The sequence below is a fragment of the Hirundo rustica genome, chromosome Z, assembly GCF_015227805.2.
Source record: "Hirundo rustica isolate bHirRus1 chromosome Z, bHirRus1.pri.v3, whole genome shotgun sequence".
Lineage (NCBI taxonomy): Eukaryota > Metazoa > Chordata > Aves > Passeriformes > Hirundinidae > Hirundo > Hirundo rustica.
This window is the reverse complement of record NC_053488.1, coordinates 7,661,907-7,683,201: the sequence shown is the minus strand read 5'-3', so window position 1 is coordinate 7,683,201 and position 21,295 is coordinate 7,661,907. Positions and strand designations below refer to the sequence as shown.

General features: G+C 44.4%; 1 protein-coding gene across 1 annotated transcript in view; it reads left to right on the top strand.

The window, feature by feature from the left end:
* Positions 1–2,265: 2,265 nt before the first annotated feature.
* Positions 2,266–21,295, top strand: part of SERINC5 (serine incorporator 5) — a 41,372-nt gene continuing 22,342 nt past the window's right edge. The window contains 5 exon segments of the mRNA XM_040090475.2: positions 2,266–2,451; positions 2,453–2,629; positions 2,631–2,699; positions 2,701–2,769; positions 15,439–15,606. Of these exon segments, the coding sequence (XP_039946409.1) occupies positions 2,266–2,451; positions 2,453–2,629; positions 2,631–2,699; positions 2,701–2,769; positions 15,439–15,606 (669 nt within the window).

The window sequence follows — 21,295 nt, the reverse complement described above, 5'->3', positions numbered from 1 at the left end:
CCCTAGTCCTGGCTTGAGGAGTCCCCATCTGAGGCTGGGACTTCTGCTGCTTCTAAAAGCAGGAGCATCAGCCACATCAGTGCCTGAACTGTTCTGGGGTCCTCTCAGATGCCCACAAACTGGTGTCTTTTGCAGTTAATAACCATCTGGTTGACAGAATTAATCTTGTACTCTAGGGGCTGACAGAGGGTCAGTGAGCCAAATGACGGAGTTAGCAGAAGTTGATAGGATTTGTGTATACCTGTGAAAGGAAGAAGACAAGGTCATTGGCATGGGAACCAATACAACAATTAAAAGGGTTTTTGCAGTTTTGCAGTTAAAGAAACAGAAATGAATACGTGCTTTTAGATTTTTGTCAATGCTTGCCAAATAAATTGACGTTAATGGTTTTGTACCAATGAACATGATGAGCTGTTTTAATTAACCAATAACTTTGGTACAAGCTTTGTTTAGAAATATGTTCTGTACACTCTTTGTTTAGAAATGTATAAAAAGGGAGCAAATAAATGAGAAGCTTTTGATACGTTGCTCAGTGTGTCATGACCATCTCTACAGTGTCTCTAGCCGAGTATCTGCAGCTTCTGGAACACCACTAAAAACAAAGTACATATCTGGGTTTTATTCATTGTACCACTATGGTAACTGGCCTCTTCAGTCCCTAGTATAACACCAAATTATGTAATGCTGATTCATCATATGATCCACTTCCTGAACCATCAACTCCGTTTGTTTGTGTACATGAGGAAAGAGGAAGGGGTTTTACATCCTGCAATCCATACCAGTTTCCTTGGTAGGTGTTGCTACATTAACTACACCATGTAGGTACCCCTATTCAGGATTAATAGCTTTTCGTAGCACTGAATTCCTAAAGTAAGAGTAGTTAAGACTAGAAACAGAGTTTAAAATATTTATATTAAATACTACAGCATGCACACACACACATGCAAAAGGACACAGAGCAGTCAAGATAAGGAAGTCTTTCCATAAAGTCCTTACTTTTTGCTTTCATAGCTTTGCAGTAGTAATTCCTATCTGTGGGAAATTCATGTCACTACAGGTTAGTGTCCACAAAGGAGACAGAGGAGTCCTGTGAAAGTGCGGACTTCCCCATCCACATACCACACATCTTAATGCATAGCCTGCCTGTACAACATAAATGTGAAAAGTGCATATTATATGGCTCTACACAAGATATTTACTACATGTATTATGTTGCATTTATTTGTAGTGCTGTATTAATATTTTGATAGTATGGTAAATGTAGTTTTTGTAGTTAAAATATAGCTTTTGTAGTTAAAATAGAAACTATGGATTGAGGGGATTTTTTTTTGAAGAGAGGAAGGGGGTACTCGCAGAGATAGCAGCCACAGGATACATAAATCTTTCAGAGGAAAAGAATTTATTATTCCCTTATCAGAAGAGACCAACTTCTCCTGCCTCGCTCAGCCCTGAAGACACCGTGGGGATTAAGAGGAAGAAAGTGACACTGACCAGAGAGAATTCTTTGTTTGAATGGAATTTATGTACATGTATGAGATGTATGAATATTCAACAATTGCTTTTAAGAGCTAAGGGGCTCTTAAAAGCCTGTTAAGGGGCGTCCTTTTCTGGAGCATATTTGCCCAGAAAAGCACCCAGACGTCTGTAACTTTGTTTTTATTGTCTCACATTGTGCTAATCCTAATTGTCCAAATTTTTATTACTCTAATTCAATTACTATTTTTATAACCATTTTATTATTATTAAACTTTTAAAATTTTAAAACAAGTGTTTGGCGTTTTTCATAATAAATGATCATTAAAATTAGCCTTAAGGCCACCCTGGGCATAGGAGGTAATATTCATAATGCTATTAAGTCTTTGTTTTTCTTCATAAAGTTCAGGAGTTTAGCATGACCTTGGCTGAGCAGCAGCCTGTGTCAATTAGTAAAGCTTCCTAAAATTAATGGGTTCTCTCATAATTTCTTTATCTACACATCTCTGGCCTCATCTAGAAACAGATTCACGCAGTGTGCTTGTAAAGACATATTCACGTGATATGTTGACGCCTGTCATATCTGAATTTGGCTTTCCAAGTTCCTACCCTCACATGGGAAGCCGAGAAACACTCGGCTGCGCATGGTTCTTAGCGACTGAGGCTGGAGAATGTATTTTGGGAACACCAAGGAAAGCTCTCAGCTCCTGTTAGGAAAACACAGCCTTACAGCTGTCCGTGGAACAGACACGGCTTTTCCAGGCAGGAACGCGCCTGTGTGCCGGCCGTGCGATGCGGCAAAGCAGTCTGCACCGGGGCTGGTGCGCTACAGCGTTAAACTTCGATCTGATGCCCGTATCTGCATATTAAAATGCCCTATTCACTGAATTTACTAGATTCCAGCTACTCAAAAACAGGTGAGTGAGTACACTAGCAGGCACGCCATCTCGGCAGTGTCCTTGCGAGGAGGACAGCCCGCCGAGGACGGCCCCGCTCGGATCCACCCTCCGCGCCGCGGCTGCAGCCGGCCCGGGGAGCGAGGCAGCGAGGCAGCGAGGCTCACACGCGGGCTGACGACAGCGGAAGCCGGGCGGCGGGGCCGGGCCGGGCTGGCAGCCGGGCAGAGGCGGTGCCGCTCCTCCCGCGGCGCCCCGCTCTGCCCTGCCCATCCCGGGGCGTCCCAGCCCTGCCCATCCCGGGAGATCCCAGCGCTGCGCGCTCCTGCCTGAGAGAAGCCGCCAGGGAGTCGCGCCGCCCCGCTTGGCCAGCATGTCCGCCCGCTGCTGCGCCGGCCAGGTGGGGAGGGTCGGGGCCGCGGGGAGAGCGGCAGGTGTGCGGGCGGACATTCCCGGGCAGCGCGCCCGGGGCTCCGCGGCCGTGCGGGGAGCGAGGTGCCGGGCGGGGAGCGAGGTGTCGGGCGGGGAGCGAGGTGCCGGGCGGGGCCGCGGCGGTGGGCGCTCTCCCTGGGAGCGGGGGCCGGCGTGGGCGAGGGCGGTGGGCGCTCTCCCTGGGAGCGAGGGCCGGCGTGAGCGAGGGCGGTGGGCGCTCTCCCTGGGAGCGGGGGCCGGCGAGGGCGAGGGCGGTGGGCGCTCTCCCTGGGAGCGGGGGCCGGCGAGGGCGAGGGCGGTCGCTCCGTCTCTGCGCTGCCCCGCGGCCGCGGCTCGGCGCGCTCCGGGCCGGGCTCCCCGGGCCATCGGCGCGGCAGAGGGAAAGCAGGCTCTAGGCTCTCAGAGTGCCCACGGTGGTGCTTCTGCCGGTTCCCTCGGTGGATTCCCCTCCGGGAGGGTGGGTGGAGGCAGGCTGTCTCCCGAGGTGCGTGCGGACGGGCGGGAGCTGCTCCTGTCACCGGCGCCCGCAGCAGGGCAGCGGCGTGCGGGTGGAGGTGCCGACATGGAAAGAGGCCTTCCCAAAGCCCTGCACGGCAAGGAGCCGTTCCCAAAGGGGCAGCAGATCCTTTGCAGCTACGACAGGCGGTTGGGCAGTAGCCACTTGCTGCGGGTGGTGGGGAGATGAGACTGCATGGTATAAGGACTGGAATGGTCTTAACTAATCTCGTAGCCACTGGCTGCCTGTCAGTCCTCAGACCCTTTCACAAACTCCTTTAAGTTCGGCTTGTGGAAGGTTTCGGCATACTCAGGTGCTGGCAGAGGAAGTGAGAGATGAGAGCAAGTGGTGATGGAGGGCGGTGCTGGACCAACATTGCTCAGTATCCATGGGGTGGGGGTTCAATACTCCTCATCTTACCATGGTGCACCTGTTTTCCTGTTTAAATCAATCCCATAGATGAAGGATCATAACTTGGAGGAGATAGGCAGCAGTGAGCCCTTTCCAGATCTCCTCCTTGGCTGCACTGAAGGAAGGGTCTCCTGTTCCTAGTAGTTGTTTCTCTGGTTTGATGTTACACCGCTTCTCCAGGCACTTTATTTTGTGGTTTATTTCCACAAATCTCTGTTTCTGCAGTAGAAGCGCATTACTACTTCTATCTGCAACAGACTAGCCAGTGGGCTTATTTTTGTTGTTTTATGTATTTAAACACCTTATGGTCCTAATTCTGTTAATACTTCTTTTCCTTTGTTCACTCTCCCCACGCTTAGAAACTGATTATTCTCTTGCTCTTGTGTGAACCTCCTGGGAAAAATCTTAGTCTGTCCTGTAGTTTGAAATCCTGGGCTAGATTTGGTCTTTTGTCTGTGGTTCTTTCAATCTTCAGTGGGACAGGAGGATTACTGAGCGTGCATTCACTTGCTTGCCCTCTGGGAGCTGCCCTGGCCCTCTCCACACAGTCCTGTGGACCTGGAGGACAGCAGTAACCACATTTGCTAATATTCTCCTTAATGCAGGGATCTCCCTGACTGCTGCTTCATAACCATTTTGGCAGTGTATGAAACAATTTGGGGAGCAGCTCAACAAAGTGCAGTTAGTAGGTGCTGTTACTGCAGTGGCTTTTTGCATTTTCATTGTGCCTTTTTTTTTTTTTTTTTTTTTTTTTTTTTTTTGGTGTAGCTCCTGGAGAAGTAACTTAAAACACCAAGAGTATGAAACTGTTGTGATGCTTGGTGCTGAATGGCATGGCTTTAGCGTGACCAGCCTTTCTTGGAGACATTCTTAAAGCCTCTGTCCCTACCCGGTGTAGTATTCCCTGATAGTACCCTGATGTGTCACTTGGAGTCTGTAAATAAACTGAACTCCTTAGTGTTGTTGAAGATGAAACAAGAGCCCTAAGGTGGATGCAGTCATAGTGCCAGAAATCCCTGGGGAGATTTATTCTGCTGGCTCAAGCATTACTTTTGATGTAAGACTTACCTGTGCTAAATATGACATATTGCTTGAGTTACATCGGCAAACATAGTGTGGATAGCCTTTCTATAGGCTAAGATAATAGCATAAACCATGTTTCAGTAGCATGCAGTGTCACGTTTTTAAAATGAAAAATGGTCTTTGCCTTTTTTGCTTGATTTATTCCAACGTTGATGAGGACATGTTTGTGTAACATGACTAATGCACAAGAAAAACAAAAAGGATAGAAGGTCTTAATTATCTCTCATCCAAGTTTCCTCAGGCATTTTGTGGGTACTGTTAATCAAGCAGGAAAATCAAGAAGGAATTTGGCCTCTCCTTCAGTGTTTCCATGAAGATAAAGTTAACCCTATGTCCAGAATGAGAGATTAAGTACTTGAGGAAAGATGAAACTTTTTTATAAGAGTTATACAAAACAACTCTCATGTTAGGTCCCTGATTTTTTCCTAAAATATAGTAGTTTAATGTGCTTCATGTCTTGTAGTGTGAGGATTTGTTGTGGCAAGTAATTTTGCCTTGTTTATAACTTATGCATGCCTCTGTCTGTTTATCTTTTCTAGAACCAACTGAGAACTTTGTTATTGTCTCTCTGAGCTGTTTAAGTGCAATTGTTGTTTGTGTGTAATTGCCATTTGTCTGTAGCTGTGAGGTAACGTGACAATTAATTTTCACTCAAAAAAATTTTCCTGGTGTGAAGTAGATGATGAGTGATTGGTACTTCTTTTGAGTCAAACCATGCTAAATGTCTAGTTGATGGTGTCTGTCAGAATGAATGCATTCAGATTTTGCAGCACAGATTCCTGTTGCTACAGGATATAGCAGCAAGCCGCCAGACTTCAGAGTACTTCGGTTATGCTGATTCTGCATTTGCAAAATAATTTAAAATTATCTTAATGGACATTACTGTGCGACTTGCATCCTTGCCAAATACACCCTGGAAACTTTATTTGAAGAAACTTGGCTGTTTATAAACTCTAATTTCTGCAGTTGTTTTTTATTGGGCAAAGTACATCCTTGCTTTGAAGACAATTGTGATATTTATGTTTCTGAGCTGTAATAAGCTTGCTAAATGTTTCTTGTTTTGCTCGTGTCTTGTTGGTAGACCTATTTTAAGAATGCAGTGAGAATACAGTTTGGCTTGGGCCTCCACAATTCTTTTGATTACATAAAAACTCTGCTTAAATTGACAGGAAACAGGATTTTATATTTGGCTTTTCTTCAGTAGTAATTCTCAAGAGAATAAAGTTGAGATCATGGTTAAAGAAAGCAGCTGTTGCGGAAAATCTTTATTACAATGAATATGTTTTTTTCCAGAGTTAAATAAATGTAATTTAGATCGTTAACATTCATTTTGGTTGGACAGTATGGTGTAGCTGTGTTGTTCAAGAAGTTTAATTTTTCAGTCAGAACTAGTAGCTACTAAAGCTTGCAAAGCTCTTTTTGTAGGTTTGTTAAATCTTGAGCGATGTCCTTAATGGTGTTCTGCCCTTAGAAATCATATCATGTAGTGAATAAAAGATGTGCCACAAGTTTGAGTGTCAGGTTTTCATTTTCTACCCAGAATTCTAATTCTGATGGGTTTTTTTTAAAGGAAAAAAAAAAAAAAAGAGGTAAAAACAGTGCTGCTATATTTTTAAGGTTGACCTTGGCTCATCTTAAGACTTTTGTGACTCATAGCTTTTGGGGAAAGGAGGGAGATCCCTGTGCACACCGGGACTGCCTGCCTCTCTGGTGCTGCCTGTTTGCACCTGCAGGTTGAGACAGGAGCTTGCTGTCCTGTCCCATGGTCTCCTCTTTTCATTTCATGGTGAAAAGCGTGGTTCTGTCACCCTCATCCAGATTTGTGTCCTCTGAGGGTTGCAGGAGCATAGCAGGACATACGTGTAGTGTGATGTACCGCAGTGCTGTGGGATGGTGCTGGTGGTGTTCCTGGCTTCACACCACACAGTGCTCACAAAAATACCATTTCTTGGTCTGCAAATGGTATTCCTGGGTGAGAGGGGTTTGTTTAGTGTGTTTGACCTGAACATTTAGCTGTAGATAGTTCTCTGCCACTGCTATTATTAGTTGTGATAGAAGGTGAAACTAGCTGTCTGAGGTCAGATGTAGAATATTGTAGCGTACTCCAATATGTTAAGAAGAAAAACCTGGTGAAGGACTGTTTTCCCCGTTTGCAGAAACATGGAGTTTTTGCTTTAAATAAACAATTTCCTGAATAATTGAATTAGCAAAGCCTGACTTCCTGCAGCTTTGTCCATTGAGGTTGGCATCTCATGCTGATTCCCTTTCTAATAAATATGAAGTTGTGTTGCAACCTTTTCCTTGCTTAGCATTGATACACCATTTTTTCTCCACTAAAACTTTTGCCTGTTTTCAAGGAAACGTTAAAAACTTATCGTTGAAGTTCCATCTGCTTGCCATAGCAGGATAAAATTTACTGCTGGATTCAAAAGCAACCAGAAAGGGAAGGAAAAGTGACCAAAAGATGGGTAGATCCTGAGAGTGTTGTATCATTTGACATTGCATTTCTAGGTTGTAATCCTTTCCCTGTCATTGCGTAAGAGGGAGAAGACAGTCTTTCTCATTCCTGCCTGATTTCCAATTGTTTCTTATTTTTTTAGACTTTTTCTCTTGCATCCCATGAGTTGGTTGTACTATGGATTTAAGGAAATGCTTTGAAAACTCATAGCTCCAGCACTGTGGAGTGAAGGCAGTATAAGAGCAGGGCCTTCACTTTTAGGGACAGGGGAGTATTTTTCTGCCAAAGGATCTAAATACTCCTGCTGGTTTTATTTTAGTTTTTGCAAGTGTGGTTGTTCCAGGATATGTTTTTCCCGTTACTGGGACTTTGATTGCAATGGAAGCACTCGCAGTTGTGGGTACAAGATATATTTAATTCAGGAATGAAAGCCTGAGCTGTGACTACGGCAGGAGCTGGTTGGAGCTAGTGACTCCTCTCATCCCAAACACGTACTGAGGTCGCATGGTGTTCTCAAGTTAGCCATGTGAAGATGCTCGGACCTTAGGTTGCTTCCTGTGTCCTACTCAAGGATCCCAGTCAATGGTGCTTCCATTTCTTTCTCAGCTGTGCAGGCCCTAAGAGGTCTTGGCATTTTCAGTGCCTGGCCTGTGAGACATTTAGGCTGCAACTGACTGTTCTGTCGATGAGATTTGACCTGCTGCCTTGTTCAGGTCACCCAGGAGATAAGGTTCAGCATCAGCGTTTTCCAGCATGGGGCACTGAGCCGGGGACTGCTCCAGCCAGAGCTGTGGGGGGACTGCAGGGTGATGGCAGATGGGGAGAGGGGACACCCACACACCAGCCCTCTCATCATCATTGCAATTAGCGGTAGCTGTGCAGGAATTATTAGTAATTGGATCTTCCAGCAGTTAAAGATGCTGTGTGCTCAAGTATTTAAACATATAAAATGCTAACAGTCTGAGAACGTAAAAATTTTGCTCTTCCTTCTTCCAGGCCAGTAGCACTGATCCAAAATATGTCAACCTGTAATCTCTGGTACTGAGTTTTAACAGGAACTGTGCTTCGTGTTTTTTAAAAAGACCTGTCTCGTGGGTTTTTCTCTTGGCTTATTACAGTCACTGGCAAAACAGTGGTTCAGGAATACTTCCTGTATCAGGAAGATACAGGCATTATATTTAAAAATGCTCATCAAGAAGCAATGTCAGGATGTGAGCGGACTCCACTTTGAATCTGCCAGTCGGGAAAAGTGTGAATGTTGGGACATGGATGTAAACTGAAGCATCCTTAGCAATGCTTTGAACAAATAGGTTTGTTTTTTTTTAATAGGAAGGGATGAGAAAGAGTTAAGGCTTTGTACCTGTTTATTGGCTTTTGTCATGTTGTACAAAGTGTTAATGCCTTTTTTTTTTTTTTTTTTTTTAAACTCCACACGCTGAAGTCCTCTTGTACTCAGTACTGAAACCATCTTTTAAAGACACAGCATGTTTGTGGAACAGCTCAAAGCTGTCTGCTCATTCAAAAGCAAAGCAGCTGTTCCAGTTAAGTGCTTTTAAGTCAATGAAGTCAATGCAAATAAAAATTTCATTTTCTTCACTCCTGTGGTTCATGGACTTAGGCAGTTACTGCCCTCTATTTTGTTCTCTGTACCTGGTGATACACCACATTATGCCATGTGCCAAATTACCTCTAGAGTCCTGGTCTCGACCATCAGAGCTAACCTGGAGAAAATCTGTATGAAGCGATGTTTTGAATCTCTGAAGTGATGGCCACAGTTGTGAGACTTTGCCAGTGCTGACTTCTCTTTCATCTTTCAGTTGCTCGGTTATTATCTCCTCTGCTGTGAAAGTTTCAGAAGTGGCTGCAGCATGAGCTTAAACTACCTGCAGATGAGAAAACTGTGAAATACAAAATTGAAGGAAAGGACAGCTGAACCTGTCACCCAGCAGAGGTTGCTGTCAGTAAAGAATGTTAAGGGATCAGTGCAAAGAGGTGTCAGGATCAGTGACTTGAGAGGATCTTTAAAATTGCTCCCAGAAGCACACAGGCAGATGAAAGGACTGGTGAAATGGAGACTAATGGATCAGATGTAACCCAGATGGCATGACACCACTGTAGATAAAATACAACCTTTTAAGTACAGCCATGTAGCTGGTTGCCCACCTTGTGTGTGGAGTGCTACAAGGCTGAGTCCCACCCCCTTTGTGACTGAGTGCTGGACTGTTTGCAGTTGGACTACCATGATTTTGTAGGAGAGACTGGGCAAATCTGAACTTTTTTCAGAAAAAAAAGACCCTGAGCAACTTAAGTGCTTGGTGGAGAAGTCTTAAAACCTTCAGATGTGACAGATGATAAATGTTTTGATTTCCTTCTTTGATGAGCAGGGAGAAAAAAACCAGGAAATTAAAAGGCTGTCTAAGCTAGTGAAGAAAGTCTCACCAGGACCCAATGACTAGGGAACTGCAGCAGACAAATTAGAAGGTCGGGATCTTTTGTTCTCTTTTCAGTGTCAGATTTAAGTAACCACTGGGGTGGACAGTCTTTCTCGTACGGCTGTCAAATCCAGATGGTCTATGCTAATGGAAAATAGCTCAGTAGAGGAGATGGGTGATATGATACACTGTAAGGCTCAGGTCAGACTTAACAATTGGCTTGATTTTTCCAAAGTCACCCGGAGAAGAGCAGTTGAGCAGACTGGAATGTAGACATTTTGCAGGGGTGTTATTTTCTCATGCTGAGCTGAGTCACCACTTGGTTACGTTTGTGCAGAGAGACAGAAGCTGATCACTCTCAGTCCAGCTTACCTTCAGCTCTGCCAGTGCCTGGCAGTGGCTCACCCACGGCCCAACTCTCAGGGTAGCTTTCTTGCCTAGGTTTCGAGCTGCTTGGTGCTGTATGGCAGTTCTGCCCCGTGATGGCTGAGGGTAGGAAGCCCTCACCAGAAAGCCTGACTCAGGCAGCGTCTGGGCTGGCGTGACTTTTCTCTGAAGTCTGTTTGAATTTTGCGCAGTCTGCAGTGTGAGATGTGCTCCTCGAAATAGGTCATCAGTTGATTAATTGGTATGTTGGTTGACAAAGCCTCTTGGCTTAAGTCCCATGGTGAGTCTGAATATTAAACGACAAGCAGTGGAAAGCCAGTTAAGTCAGACAGAGGACAAAATAAAGCCTCCTTTTTGGTGAGTTTAGTTACTTCACAGGGACGAACAGCTGTATAATCATGTGACCCGTTGAAGAAGCTTTTGGAAGATGCATGTGCATAACAGCAGTAGGTTTTCAATAACAGTCTAAGACCAGCTCCTAATGCTTAGGACAGCCGGCATCAGACATCTCTTGTTTTCATGAACCAGTGCACTAACAAAATATTTGCTTCTTTCCTGAAGCCAAAAGTCCCAAGCAGGGGCAGGTGTGTAGCTGCTTCAGGATCTTTTCGTGCTTTGCCTATCCAGCCTGCCTGGATGCTGCCTGCAGCTGTGAGAGTAGATGTTTGGATGTTTTTGACAGAGCTGCTGTTAACAGCTCAGTGACTGCATTATCTGCAAACCTTATGGCCCAGATAATGCTGGCAGTCAAGTAATCAAGCAGTGCATGAAAAACTAAGCTGCTCTAGGCCCCTATGAAAAGAAGCTTCAGCAAGGCACATTCCTGAGCTCAGTGGACAGGCTGGAAGGCACGCGTTCTCCCCCGACGCTCTCACCAGGCTGCCAGTCAGGAAGGAAGAAATGAAAAGCTGATAAGTCTTAATTTCATTAAAGAATGCAAGTCTTTTTCCCCATTGTGCTCTTACCCCCTTTGATTTTTACCATTTCTGCTGAAGTCTCCCAAAAGGAAATTCTTTGTTGTGATAAGCTTGATTCTTGCCTATGGTTTGTATAATTTAAAAATACCATAGGCTATTTTGGGCAGTGATCCTGAAACTCCTCACTTTAATGACTACACAAAGTATTTTCTAATGCCTTTGAGATCTTTTTGGAAACGTACGTGGAAAATATGTTCTTAAAATCTCACTGTCTCTATAAAAGCAGCAGGCAAGATGGGTTCTCTTACTTCTCAGTCTTGTATGTAAACAGTTACATGTGCTCAACATTACTGACATACCCCATTCCAGTGATTTATCGGATTGCATCACAGCTTGCGAAAATCAAGACTTGTGTGTGTGGCAGATGTTAAGTGTGTGTTGGTGGAGTGTTTATTGTAGGGAACCGGTAGTTTGCGCGCAGGTTGGTAAGCTTGCTTTTACGGTGTTTTGTTGACCTCTTTGACTCTTGTTAACCATAGGTGCTCCCCAGGCTGTTGTAAGGTGGAACTGTTCAGTATGTCCGGGCCTGGCTGTACTTGGAAATGTGCTTTGCACGAACGAGGGCTGTTACGTGTCTGCTTACTGCCGCTCTTTACTGGGTGAATGTCAAAATTACTGTTCCTTGGTTGGCAGGCACCTACAGCACTCAAATTAAATGAGGTGGTAGGAAAACGCCGCTGGAAACATCTGTGCAGAGAAGGGAGAAGGCGTGTAGGACAGCTGCAAAATGTTCACCTCTGCTTTCCCCTCCTGCCCACGCACCGTGCCCTCACGTGAAGTGGTAGAACCGCTGCTGCTGTTGTGTAAGAAGTCAGCAGCTGAGAAGAGTTGATACGTAATTTTCACTAGGTTGCTTTATTTGGTCATCCCCAGAACTGTCAGGGCTCGTAAGGCGCTGGAGCAGGGGTAGGATTGAGTGAGTGGCTGCCAGAGGAGTCACAAACTAGTCTCAGTTGGAAGGATCATTGAGCCAGCTCTTGCATGAATGGCACATATGGGGATCATACCCACAACTCTGATGTCATTGGGAGACAGGCTGAGTCGAGCCTGGGGTATTTAAGCCAGCCTGGCTTACCAGAAGAAATGTCTGTGAAACTGCACTTTGAATATATTTCAACAGAAATATTTCCCACACAGCTTTCCACAGCTGCTGTTGTGAAACCAGTCAAGTCAGCCATCATCCAGGCAGTTCAAATCCTGGTGCACTCTGTTTTCAGGTGTATTAGGCTTTCAGATTCTGGGGTCTCAGGCAAGTTGGCGCAGTACTCTGTGAGCTCTGAAAGCAGCACTGAGCGAAGCAGGCTGCTGGTCTATGCTGAGGCGTCGTGACGGGTTAGTGTGAGGGAGCGGGCTGATTGTGTTTGTGAAAAGCATAAATATTTGCCCAGTGTTTGTAATTATTGTCAGACTGTGGTGCTCACCCCAGTGCTGGAGAGCGAGCTGGGCTGGCTGTGCTTGCTGCCTGACTTGTGGGAGCCTTTGGATTGAGAAGGACTTGAAGCCAGAACGTGCTGCAGGATGATGACCTCCTGGTAGAGCAGTCTGGCTTTCAGGTGCCGTGGTGCTGGGCTCTGGGAGAACCTGGCCTTGGGGTGATCATGAGACTCTGAAGGAGTTCTGTGCTTACAGACCTGTACATTCAAGACCTGCCTGCTGGCAGTGGCCACAGACCTTCATTGCTGTTTGGGTTGTCTCTGTCCTAAAAACTGCACAGCATCTTCCTCCTGCAGAGCCCCATTATTTGGAGGAGCTTTTAATGACAAGCTAAATCTGTAAAAGATTTTTGACACTGCTTCCTTTTTTTCTCAGTCTGGTTTTTTTACAGCATGACAAAAATTTGTCGCTGACTTGAAGTGGGTTTGGAGCCCTTCTGCAGACCATTGCTGCAGTCAAAAGGCAAAGGGGAAATGAGATGCAGGGCCATGCCTGCAGTCAAGGACGTGGCATCAGAGTATCTGCATAGCTTAGCTGCACATTGACCAAAACTTAACAGAGCACTCTTTGTATATGTGGGCTTTGAAGCCTTGCCACCCAACGATAATATCTTTGAAACCTCTTGGGTCAGTAGGTTGTGGCCACCATCTTAGTTTTTGGGACAGAGACTGTTCTCATTTATTTTTGGATAGCACCTATTTCATTGTGGCCTACTCCGGAATGTGAGAGGTGCAGTTAAAAAAGGAAAGAGAGAAAAAAAAAAGAAACCCAAAAAAACCCTCATAAAAAAACCCCAAACCACCAAATTTGGGGCTGTGGTTGAATAGTCTAACCAACTTTCTACAGTTTCCATGGCTGTTCAGAGTGTTTGAAGAGGTGCATCTGGAAAAAGGATGGAAATACTGGTATTTTTCACAAATATTTCCTATTTATAGGGTACGTGCTCAGTATTAGAAACTAACATTAAAGTCTAAGTAATGTGGAAAAGTACATAAATGACTTAAATATTCTGTTTAAGCATTTTTTGCTTTAAGTAGCAGCTCCAGGGACCCAGGAGTAGAATAGCAGACGTTGCTGGATGTGGATGAGATTTTACTGGCAGAGCTCTCTAGCACCTGGTGTAGGAAAATGTTTTTCTCCTTACTAAAGCTAAAGCTGCATACCTTTTTACTTCTATACTGTAGTTATTAATGTTATGCTAAGGCCAACAGTTCAAGTTCATTGTGGGTACTTTGGATTGAGTTGATGCCAAATCCTTCCATGTTAAAAGGACCCTCAGTCTTATTTTTTGTTGTTGTTGTTACAGTTCTGAAAGTGAGTGAATTATACATTTCTGGTATACATTTGTTTTGAAATGTTATCCCATTTGTTTGCTTAATCAGTAACTTGCTGTAGCTTCCTTATTTCCTGAACTTGTGTAAGATAATGTAATTTCGCTACCTATAAAAAATAGAATTTCCATTCCACCACTAGAGCCTTCTATTTTGAAAGTCTACTCGCATGATGTGCTTTTGCACATAGTATTCTTAATTTCCAGCCTAGGTGCCAGCGTGAGCCCATTCTGTTATTCCCTGCATCTGGAGCTCTGTGTTTTGGGGAGGATTTCTGTTCTGCAGTAGCAGCAGTTTCAGCAGCTGCATACTTTGAGGCCCCGTCTCCTCTGGTGTGAGATCAGTGGTGGTGTGAGAGGAGAGCAGCATAGGGGCTGGGTTGGGCTATCCCTGTTTTATGTCTTCTGCGGCTGAAGAGCTGCTGTGGAGAGAGGGAAGGGCCTGTCTGACCCCCCCCTTTCCTGGGAGCTGAAGGCAGGAAGTACGACCCTGAATCTTGCAGAGGTAGTCATGGCAAGGAAGTGATAAACTGAGATTCTTTTCAAGAGATCCCTTCAGAATTATTGAGATTCCCTGGAGTTAGATATACGTCTGCAAACACACATGAACCCCCCCTCCCCTTTATCTGACAAGTCCTTGATGCTGGAAGGGGAATGTCCTGGGAGGAAAACAGTGCCTGATGCCTGGGCGCCTGAAGACACGTACAACCAAGGAAGTTTGCCTGGCTGGCTCAAATGTGGCACTTGTGGACTTTGAATCTTTTGGCAAGCATCCGCCTTTTACAGCTGCTTGCTGAAAGCAGAAGGTCCTCTGAATGTTCCTGTGGCCCCTCCAAAAGCTGAGGAAACACCAGTGAGAAGCGGCCTTGGTGTGCTGGAGCGCCAGGCTCTGGCAGTGCCCCTTACCTAGCCCCAGAGAGCCCCTGGAAACTGGGGGTGTGGGGGGGTGAGGTTACTCTGGGTTGGCAGCAGTGAGACCTGGGAGGGCGGCTCCCTGCTCCTGGCTGTCTGCTGATGTCCAAAAATCCCTCCTGTGGTCATGGTCGGCGGGTTAAGCACAGACAGGAACCATATGGAGCTGCTGCCTGTGGAAAGTAAGGGTATGGCTGTGGACAGTGCTGCCTTATGAATATAAGTAAGGCTTGCCTTTGTATTTTATATATGACTTTTCTAAAAGTAGAAGGCAGGGGAGGTGAATCCAGGCTCTTTGAAAGTCTGTGATACTGTTGGCAGCAAGAAAATAATGAACCTTGACCTAGATCCCTTTCAGGATTCATTCAGTACCTTTTTCCTTGTTGAATGAAATAGTTGCATGGATTTTGCTATGTTTCATGGATTTTATCTTGATCTTAGTTGCTGGTAGAAAACTGAAATACATGGGGAAATATGTCTCTCATCCTTAGCAAATCTGGGAAAGCTAGACGCTGATGTGCTTGAAACTAGCGAGTTTTGATAAACAAGACAGTCTGCTTCCACTTAAATGCTGCTCAGCTGGGAGGAGAGGACTTGAGAAATTACAGAGTTTTGCAGGAGGTCTCCCAGCTTCCCTGTCTAACTTTTGCAATAGAAGCCTTAAGATGGAAGGTTTTGGTGGGTTCTTGACTTGTGTTTTTTTGTCTCACTTTTCAGTTGGCCTGCTGCTGCGGTACTGCTGCTTGCTCCCTGTGCTGCAAGTGCTGCCCCAAGATAAAACAGTCAACCAGCACCCGCTTCATGTATGCGCTTTACTTCATCCTGGTGACCATCATCTGCTGTGTCATGATGTCTACAACAGTAGCTAACGAAATGAAAACTCACGTAAGTAATGGAGGTGTGGTCGCTGCTGCCCCTGGAAGAAAATGGGGCTCCTTCCATAGCTCTTTGTGCATAGGGATGCTCCCTCAGAAGAGGTAGTCGATTTCCTCCAGCTGTCCACTTCTAAACCCAGGTGGGGTGATTTTTCATGCTTAGTCTCTTGATTTTTCCATGCTCAGCGTCTCCCTGTCACCCACTGACTATGTTTCTCAACAGGAAGAGCCAAGGCCCAGCATCTTTCCTCTCAGATGCAGAAATCTGCTGCAGTGAGCCCACCCCACGTTTGCTGTGCAGGCAGTGTCAGAAGAGGGAAAAGTATTAGGGAGCTTGTTTTAGCAGAATAAACCAGTTCAGTCTAACCTTGGTTTTGTCTCTGGCAGCTTGTGTTTAGCAGCAGAAGCAGCAAATTGGAAAATAACTCTTCAAGTGTTGCAATTTTAATTCTGCCTTCCTGGTGTGACAGACTACTGCAAAACACAATGCTGCAGAGCTTCTACAAGGGGTTTTCTTCAGTGTGTGTTGAGTCATTACGTTCACATGGCCTCTAACCACAGCAACTATTGTTCATCTCTAATTGTCTTTTTAATTAGAGAGCTTCAAAAGCGTGAAAGGAGCTGTGGCTAACGCTAGATTTTAAAACTCAAGTTTCTTTCAGAGTCTAAATATAACTTTCCTAAGCTAAATGCTCACCAGCCTGCTTGTCCTCACACACTGGTCTTGTTGTACAACGTATTTGGTTTGGCTTCATAAGCCACCCAAGTAGCGCAAATCCTCTCTCTCACCCCCTCCAAACTACAATAATAAAACTCTGCTTTTAACTAGAGGGAACAATTGCTTGATTCTTAAAAATGGAGGTTCTGCACCAAATGCATCATTTGGCCTGCTTCAGGGTTGTGTATGTGCTTGTCCTGGAGCTTCAGAAGGCTCCCATCAGTGTGAGCATCCTGTTGTCTCGGGCTTCTCTCCCAAGAGAGTGAGGTTGCACAGTGAGGCCTCTTTTACTTGTTGAACCAGTTGCTGAACAAGCTGATGCCCTGGTTACATTCTGAACTTGACTTTTGGTTGTCTCTGACGCACTTCCCTCCAGAGCATCTCAGATGGAGAGGCTGGTGTCAGCAGTGGGTTTATGGCAGGCTAGTTTGAAGGTTTCTGTGCTCTGCTGCCTGTGACCTTTCCTTCTTCCAATTGTACCTCTTTGTCTGTTCTATCCTAATTTTCTTTCATTTAATAGCACTTTGCATGAGTTATCCTAGTGCCACATTTTACCCCAGGCCGCCAGAAGCTGATGCCCACCCTGTGGGAGTGACCAGTACAGACATGATTCTTGACTGTGAGCTGTGACTTAAAAACTGCTCGTTTTTGAGATGTGCATGCTGAAATTGCTTGCCAGGAATTACTTTGACTTAATAGATGCTTAGCTTGGCAATAAAGTGAATAACCCAAGGAACTTAAGTGTGTGGGAGACAAATTATGTGCTCATATCCAAATTTCATAAAGTTCTTTTCCATCAGTAGTGTGGTTTTAATGCAGCTTGTATCCCTAACAAAAAATACTCTTTATCCAACAGAACAGTGATTCAAGAAACCTTCAACAACATGCTTTTCAGTACTGCCAAATTTCTTTTCCAGTTCCTAGTCTTGAAAGCTCAGTGTGGGAAGAAATGGACAGAGAGTAGCTGTTAGTTTGAAGTGGAAAGATAATCACTCTCTTAGTTCAGAGCATTTGATGTCTTTGAATGGGAAATGGACCATCTGAAAGTAGGCTTTCTTTATCTGCTTTCTAATTTAATAATTATGTTCAGGGCTGTTAAAAGTTCAAAGACCCCTGAAGCTCATTCAGCACTGTTTTAATAGGGTGCACCTTGAAAACACTTATTCAGACTATCCAGTCTCAGCTTCTCAGTGATGAGCTGTGTTTTTAAAGTGCTGTGCACTTACTGATTCCTTTGCTTTTGGCTGGGTCATGGAACACTCCCGGCTCCTGAAGCCAGACTGTAATCAAATACTTAGCATGATATTTTTAGGACCAACCCCTCTCACTCTCCCTTTTTTTTTTTTTTTTTTTTTTTTTTTTTTTTGAGAAGACAGATTTTGATTAATTTTGATCAGATTTTTTTTTCTAATTTCTGTATTTAGGTAAAGAATTTCAGATTTCAAATTGTAGTGCAGTCCTTTTTAGAGCTGTAATCTTGGCAAAGAACCATTTTTCTCCTTTACCACTGTTGAGTTCAAATACTCATGCTGATCTTACATGGAAGGAATCTCTCTTTTGTCAGTGAGAGGTGGTTTTTTTTTTTTTCTCTTTGGTTGTTTTGCTGTTAGTTCCCAAGTCTTCAGTAGTAAATCTCTGGGGAAAGAAGCAAGAGGCAGTGGAGGAACAGAGAAGAAGTTGATGGTTATGTGCAGGAAAATTTTGGATAGTAAAATATAAAATAGATTTTTCAAGAGCAACATTGCATATCAAGGCAAAGGATAGGTTATTCATCAATCAAGACATGTGAGCCCAGTGATGGGGACAGAAATACAGAAAAGACTAATAGGCATTACTCTCCATGTTGTGCTTCTATACCTTGATCCATATATTATTTCTTTTTTCCTGTTATGCTGTTTAAAAAAAAAAAAAACAACAGATAGAGCTTTACTTGCATGTGTGCTGTTGAAGGGAAAAACTTGAATTTCACAGGCTTTGAAAGCATAATTGAGGGAAGAAAAGGGGAAGAGTTGTTTGAGTCTCTCAAAACAATGTTTTGATTTTTTTAAGTTAATTTTTGTATGTTAAAGCTCTTTCAAAACTAGTGGTTTCAGTCTGAAAATATCTATATCCTACTTAATTAATGAAAAGAAAAATAAGAAAGATGTTTTCAAGAAAACAAACACCAGTAAAACTCAGTTCAGTTGTATGAAAGCATTTCAGTACAAGGTGGTCACATGTTCAGGCAAAACATACTTTCAAGCTTATTTCCCCAGCTAGGTTTATATCTTGGCCCTTAATTGCATCATTGCATGTTAAACCCCAAATATGCTACCAAAAATAAGAGTTCTGAGTGCATATCAGTGTTTCTGATAAAAATTTAGCCATAGATTCATGATGATGCGTTCTGGTCTGATGGTTTCTTGGTTTTTCATTTAATTTCTCAGCTGCCCAGGACAGATGATTTTGCCTGGGTTTTTTTGCCCTTACTTTCCCACCTTCAAAGGTTTTGGCTTCTTGCACCAAGATGGTTCTGTGTCCTTGCAGCTTGCAGTGAGAGGAGAGCAAGTTCAGGGCATCCTGTTTCCGCAGATGCTGCTCAAATGTTGATCATCTCTGCGGGCTTCAGCGCGTGCTGGAAAATTGCCAGCTTTGCTGTGATAACATCATTGCCTGCGCAGCAGCTGGTGCATTTGTGTTATTGGAGTGGATACTGGGTTTCTGCAACAAGAAAGCTTTGTCCCTCTACTCAGAGGCCAAAGAGTTTAGCTTCTACTGCTTTTAAAGGTACAAAAGTAGTTATTTCACTGCATCTCGGCAAATCGCTGATCTGTGACTTAGCAGCTGTCAAAAATATCTAGCAAATGGTTATCATGGTAAAGCACATAGGGTGGGCAGCCTTCTCAGCAGCTGAACGTGTTTCAGGGATACAGATTGAAAAGAAGCATTAGTCTTTTTTGTCTTTCGGTGAAGTCACATAAGCCTTGATAAATTGTTCCCAGCAGTAGACCGTCCTTTCACAAAAACATGCCTTTTTTATTACGCCAGTCCTATTGTCCCCAGCATTGTGCTTGTGTGTTTTATCTGTTAGGGTCTCCAAGAGTTTTATTTTATTCTTTTTTTGTTCCTTCATGACCTGGGTCTCCTAAAAGAGCATTCAGTCCCACAGGACTGTTTCTGTGGCCATCGCTTTTTACTGCATAGTGTGGTGAATACTGCATGGTGGCTAAACTCTTCGTTGCTTATGTAGGGCAAACTGAGCTATTGTTCTTGCGAATCCATCTATTTTCTCTCAGCCAGACCTGTAATGAAGTTAATACTTACAGGAGGAAAGAATACATAGGTTCAAAAATCCCGTCAAGATCTCTGTAGAAACCTATGCAATGAAAGAAGGTCCCTATTTATAGTTACTCAGAGATCTGTTTCTAATTAGCTAGTCAGTTAATCAAGTTCTGTGATATTTTTGTTTTGTTGTGTTCTGAATGACTTGGGAGTAAAGCAAACAGATCTTGTTAAAATCTGTCTCCTTGGGTGAGTACTATCAACTGTGTCAAATAAATAAGTAATTTTCCCAGAAATATTTTTAGTTCAATACTATGCCATCTTCTAACCTCTCCTGATTGATGGTTATTATAAGCAAAGATCAGGAAAGCATTAACTGATAGCCTGGTTGCTTTCTCTGCTATTGTTGTGGCCCCATGGCTTGCCCTGACATCACTGTGGTGTTGATAGTTCTCATAATTATTCCAGTCAGTCCATTTGCTCATTTTGAATGCTGGCATGTTTGCCCAGTCTGACATTTCATTGCTTTCCAAGACCTGGGAATTTCAATTTCTCAGGAGCTTTCCAAAAACTCTTGGATGCAAGTTAGCCACAGCTACCTGTTTAATGTCCATCTTCTTTACGCAGTGGCTACTAATCTCTGAGTTATGGTCGAGAGAACAACTCAGAGTGGCCCAGCTTGAATCTGTAGCACCACACAGCTCTGCTGAGGCCAGTGTTCATCTCCTCGGCTGGTTCTCGCCCCTCGAGGATCAGCTCCGTATTGTTGGTTAGGTTTGCTACCCTTAGCTCAGCAGCTCAGTGTTGCTGTGAGCTCCTCTTTTTGGGAAACGGCTAGGAGGGTAGTTGAGCTCCTGACTGGTTTGGATTCCTGGAACATGGGTTGAAGTTGCATACCCTGCTGAGAGAGGTAGGCTTTCGGAGCCTGGTGGCTGGAAGCTGGCAGTGTACTTAATTATCACTTGTTTCCTGCATCTCAGAGGGCTTTCTACCCAGCTAGGAATGCTGCCTGATGGCTAGGACCCAGGCCCTGTTACTCTTCCACTGCTTGCTGAATGAAGGGGTTTCCTTTGCCATAGCTGTTGATTTGTGCATATTGTGTCCTGCTACACCATGGCTTCTCTATCCTCCAGTCACCTGTATGGATAGCAGCAAACTCCAGAGCGTTTAATGATGCTGTTCAACTGGTCTTACCAGCCTCAGCTGAAGGCTGTAAGCATACAGAGAGGCCCTTTCCTTTGAAACTGATGATGATTTTCTAATTAAATTCCTGTGTTTCTGTGCAGCTAAATGGTTCTCTGACTGTGAGGGGTGGACGTCTACACAGAGGTGTCTCACAGCAGCGGGCCCTGGCCACACAAGACCTGGTTTTTGGGCACCCAGTGTCGTGTTCATGTGGTGAAACTGAAGCTAAAATGTGCAGCTGTTTGTTTTCCCCTTTGTGGGGAAAGGCCTCAAAGGCAAATATTTAATGAGTCAAGAGAGGCAGGAATATTCCACCTTTCTGTTAATTTAAAACAAAATCAGGTCAACTGGCACAACTCCGCTTCAGAAGCTGTGATGGAGAGGAGGGTGGTTGCTGCCCCTGTGACACTTGAGTGTGCTTCAGTCTGCATTTCCAGCCAGCACAAGCCCCTGGTACATCTCATGTAGGCTAAATTACTGAAGCAATCAGAGTGTTTTGCTGTACAACATGGGAAAAAGGGAGAAGGTCCCCAGG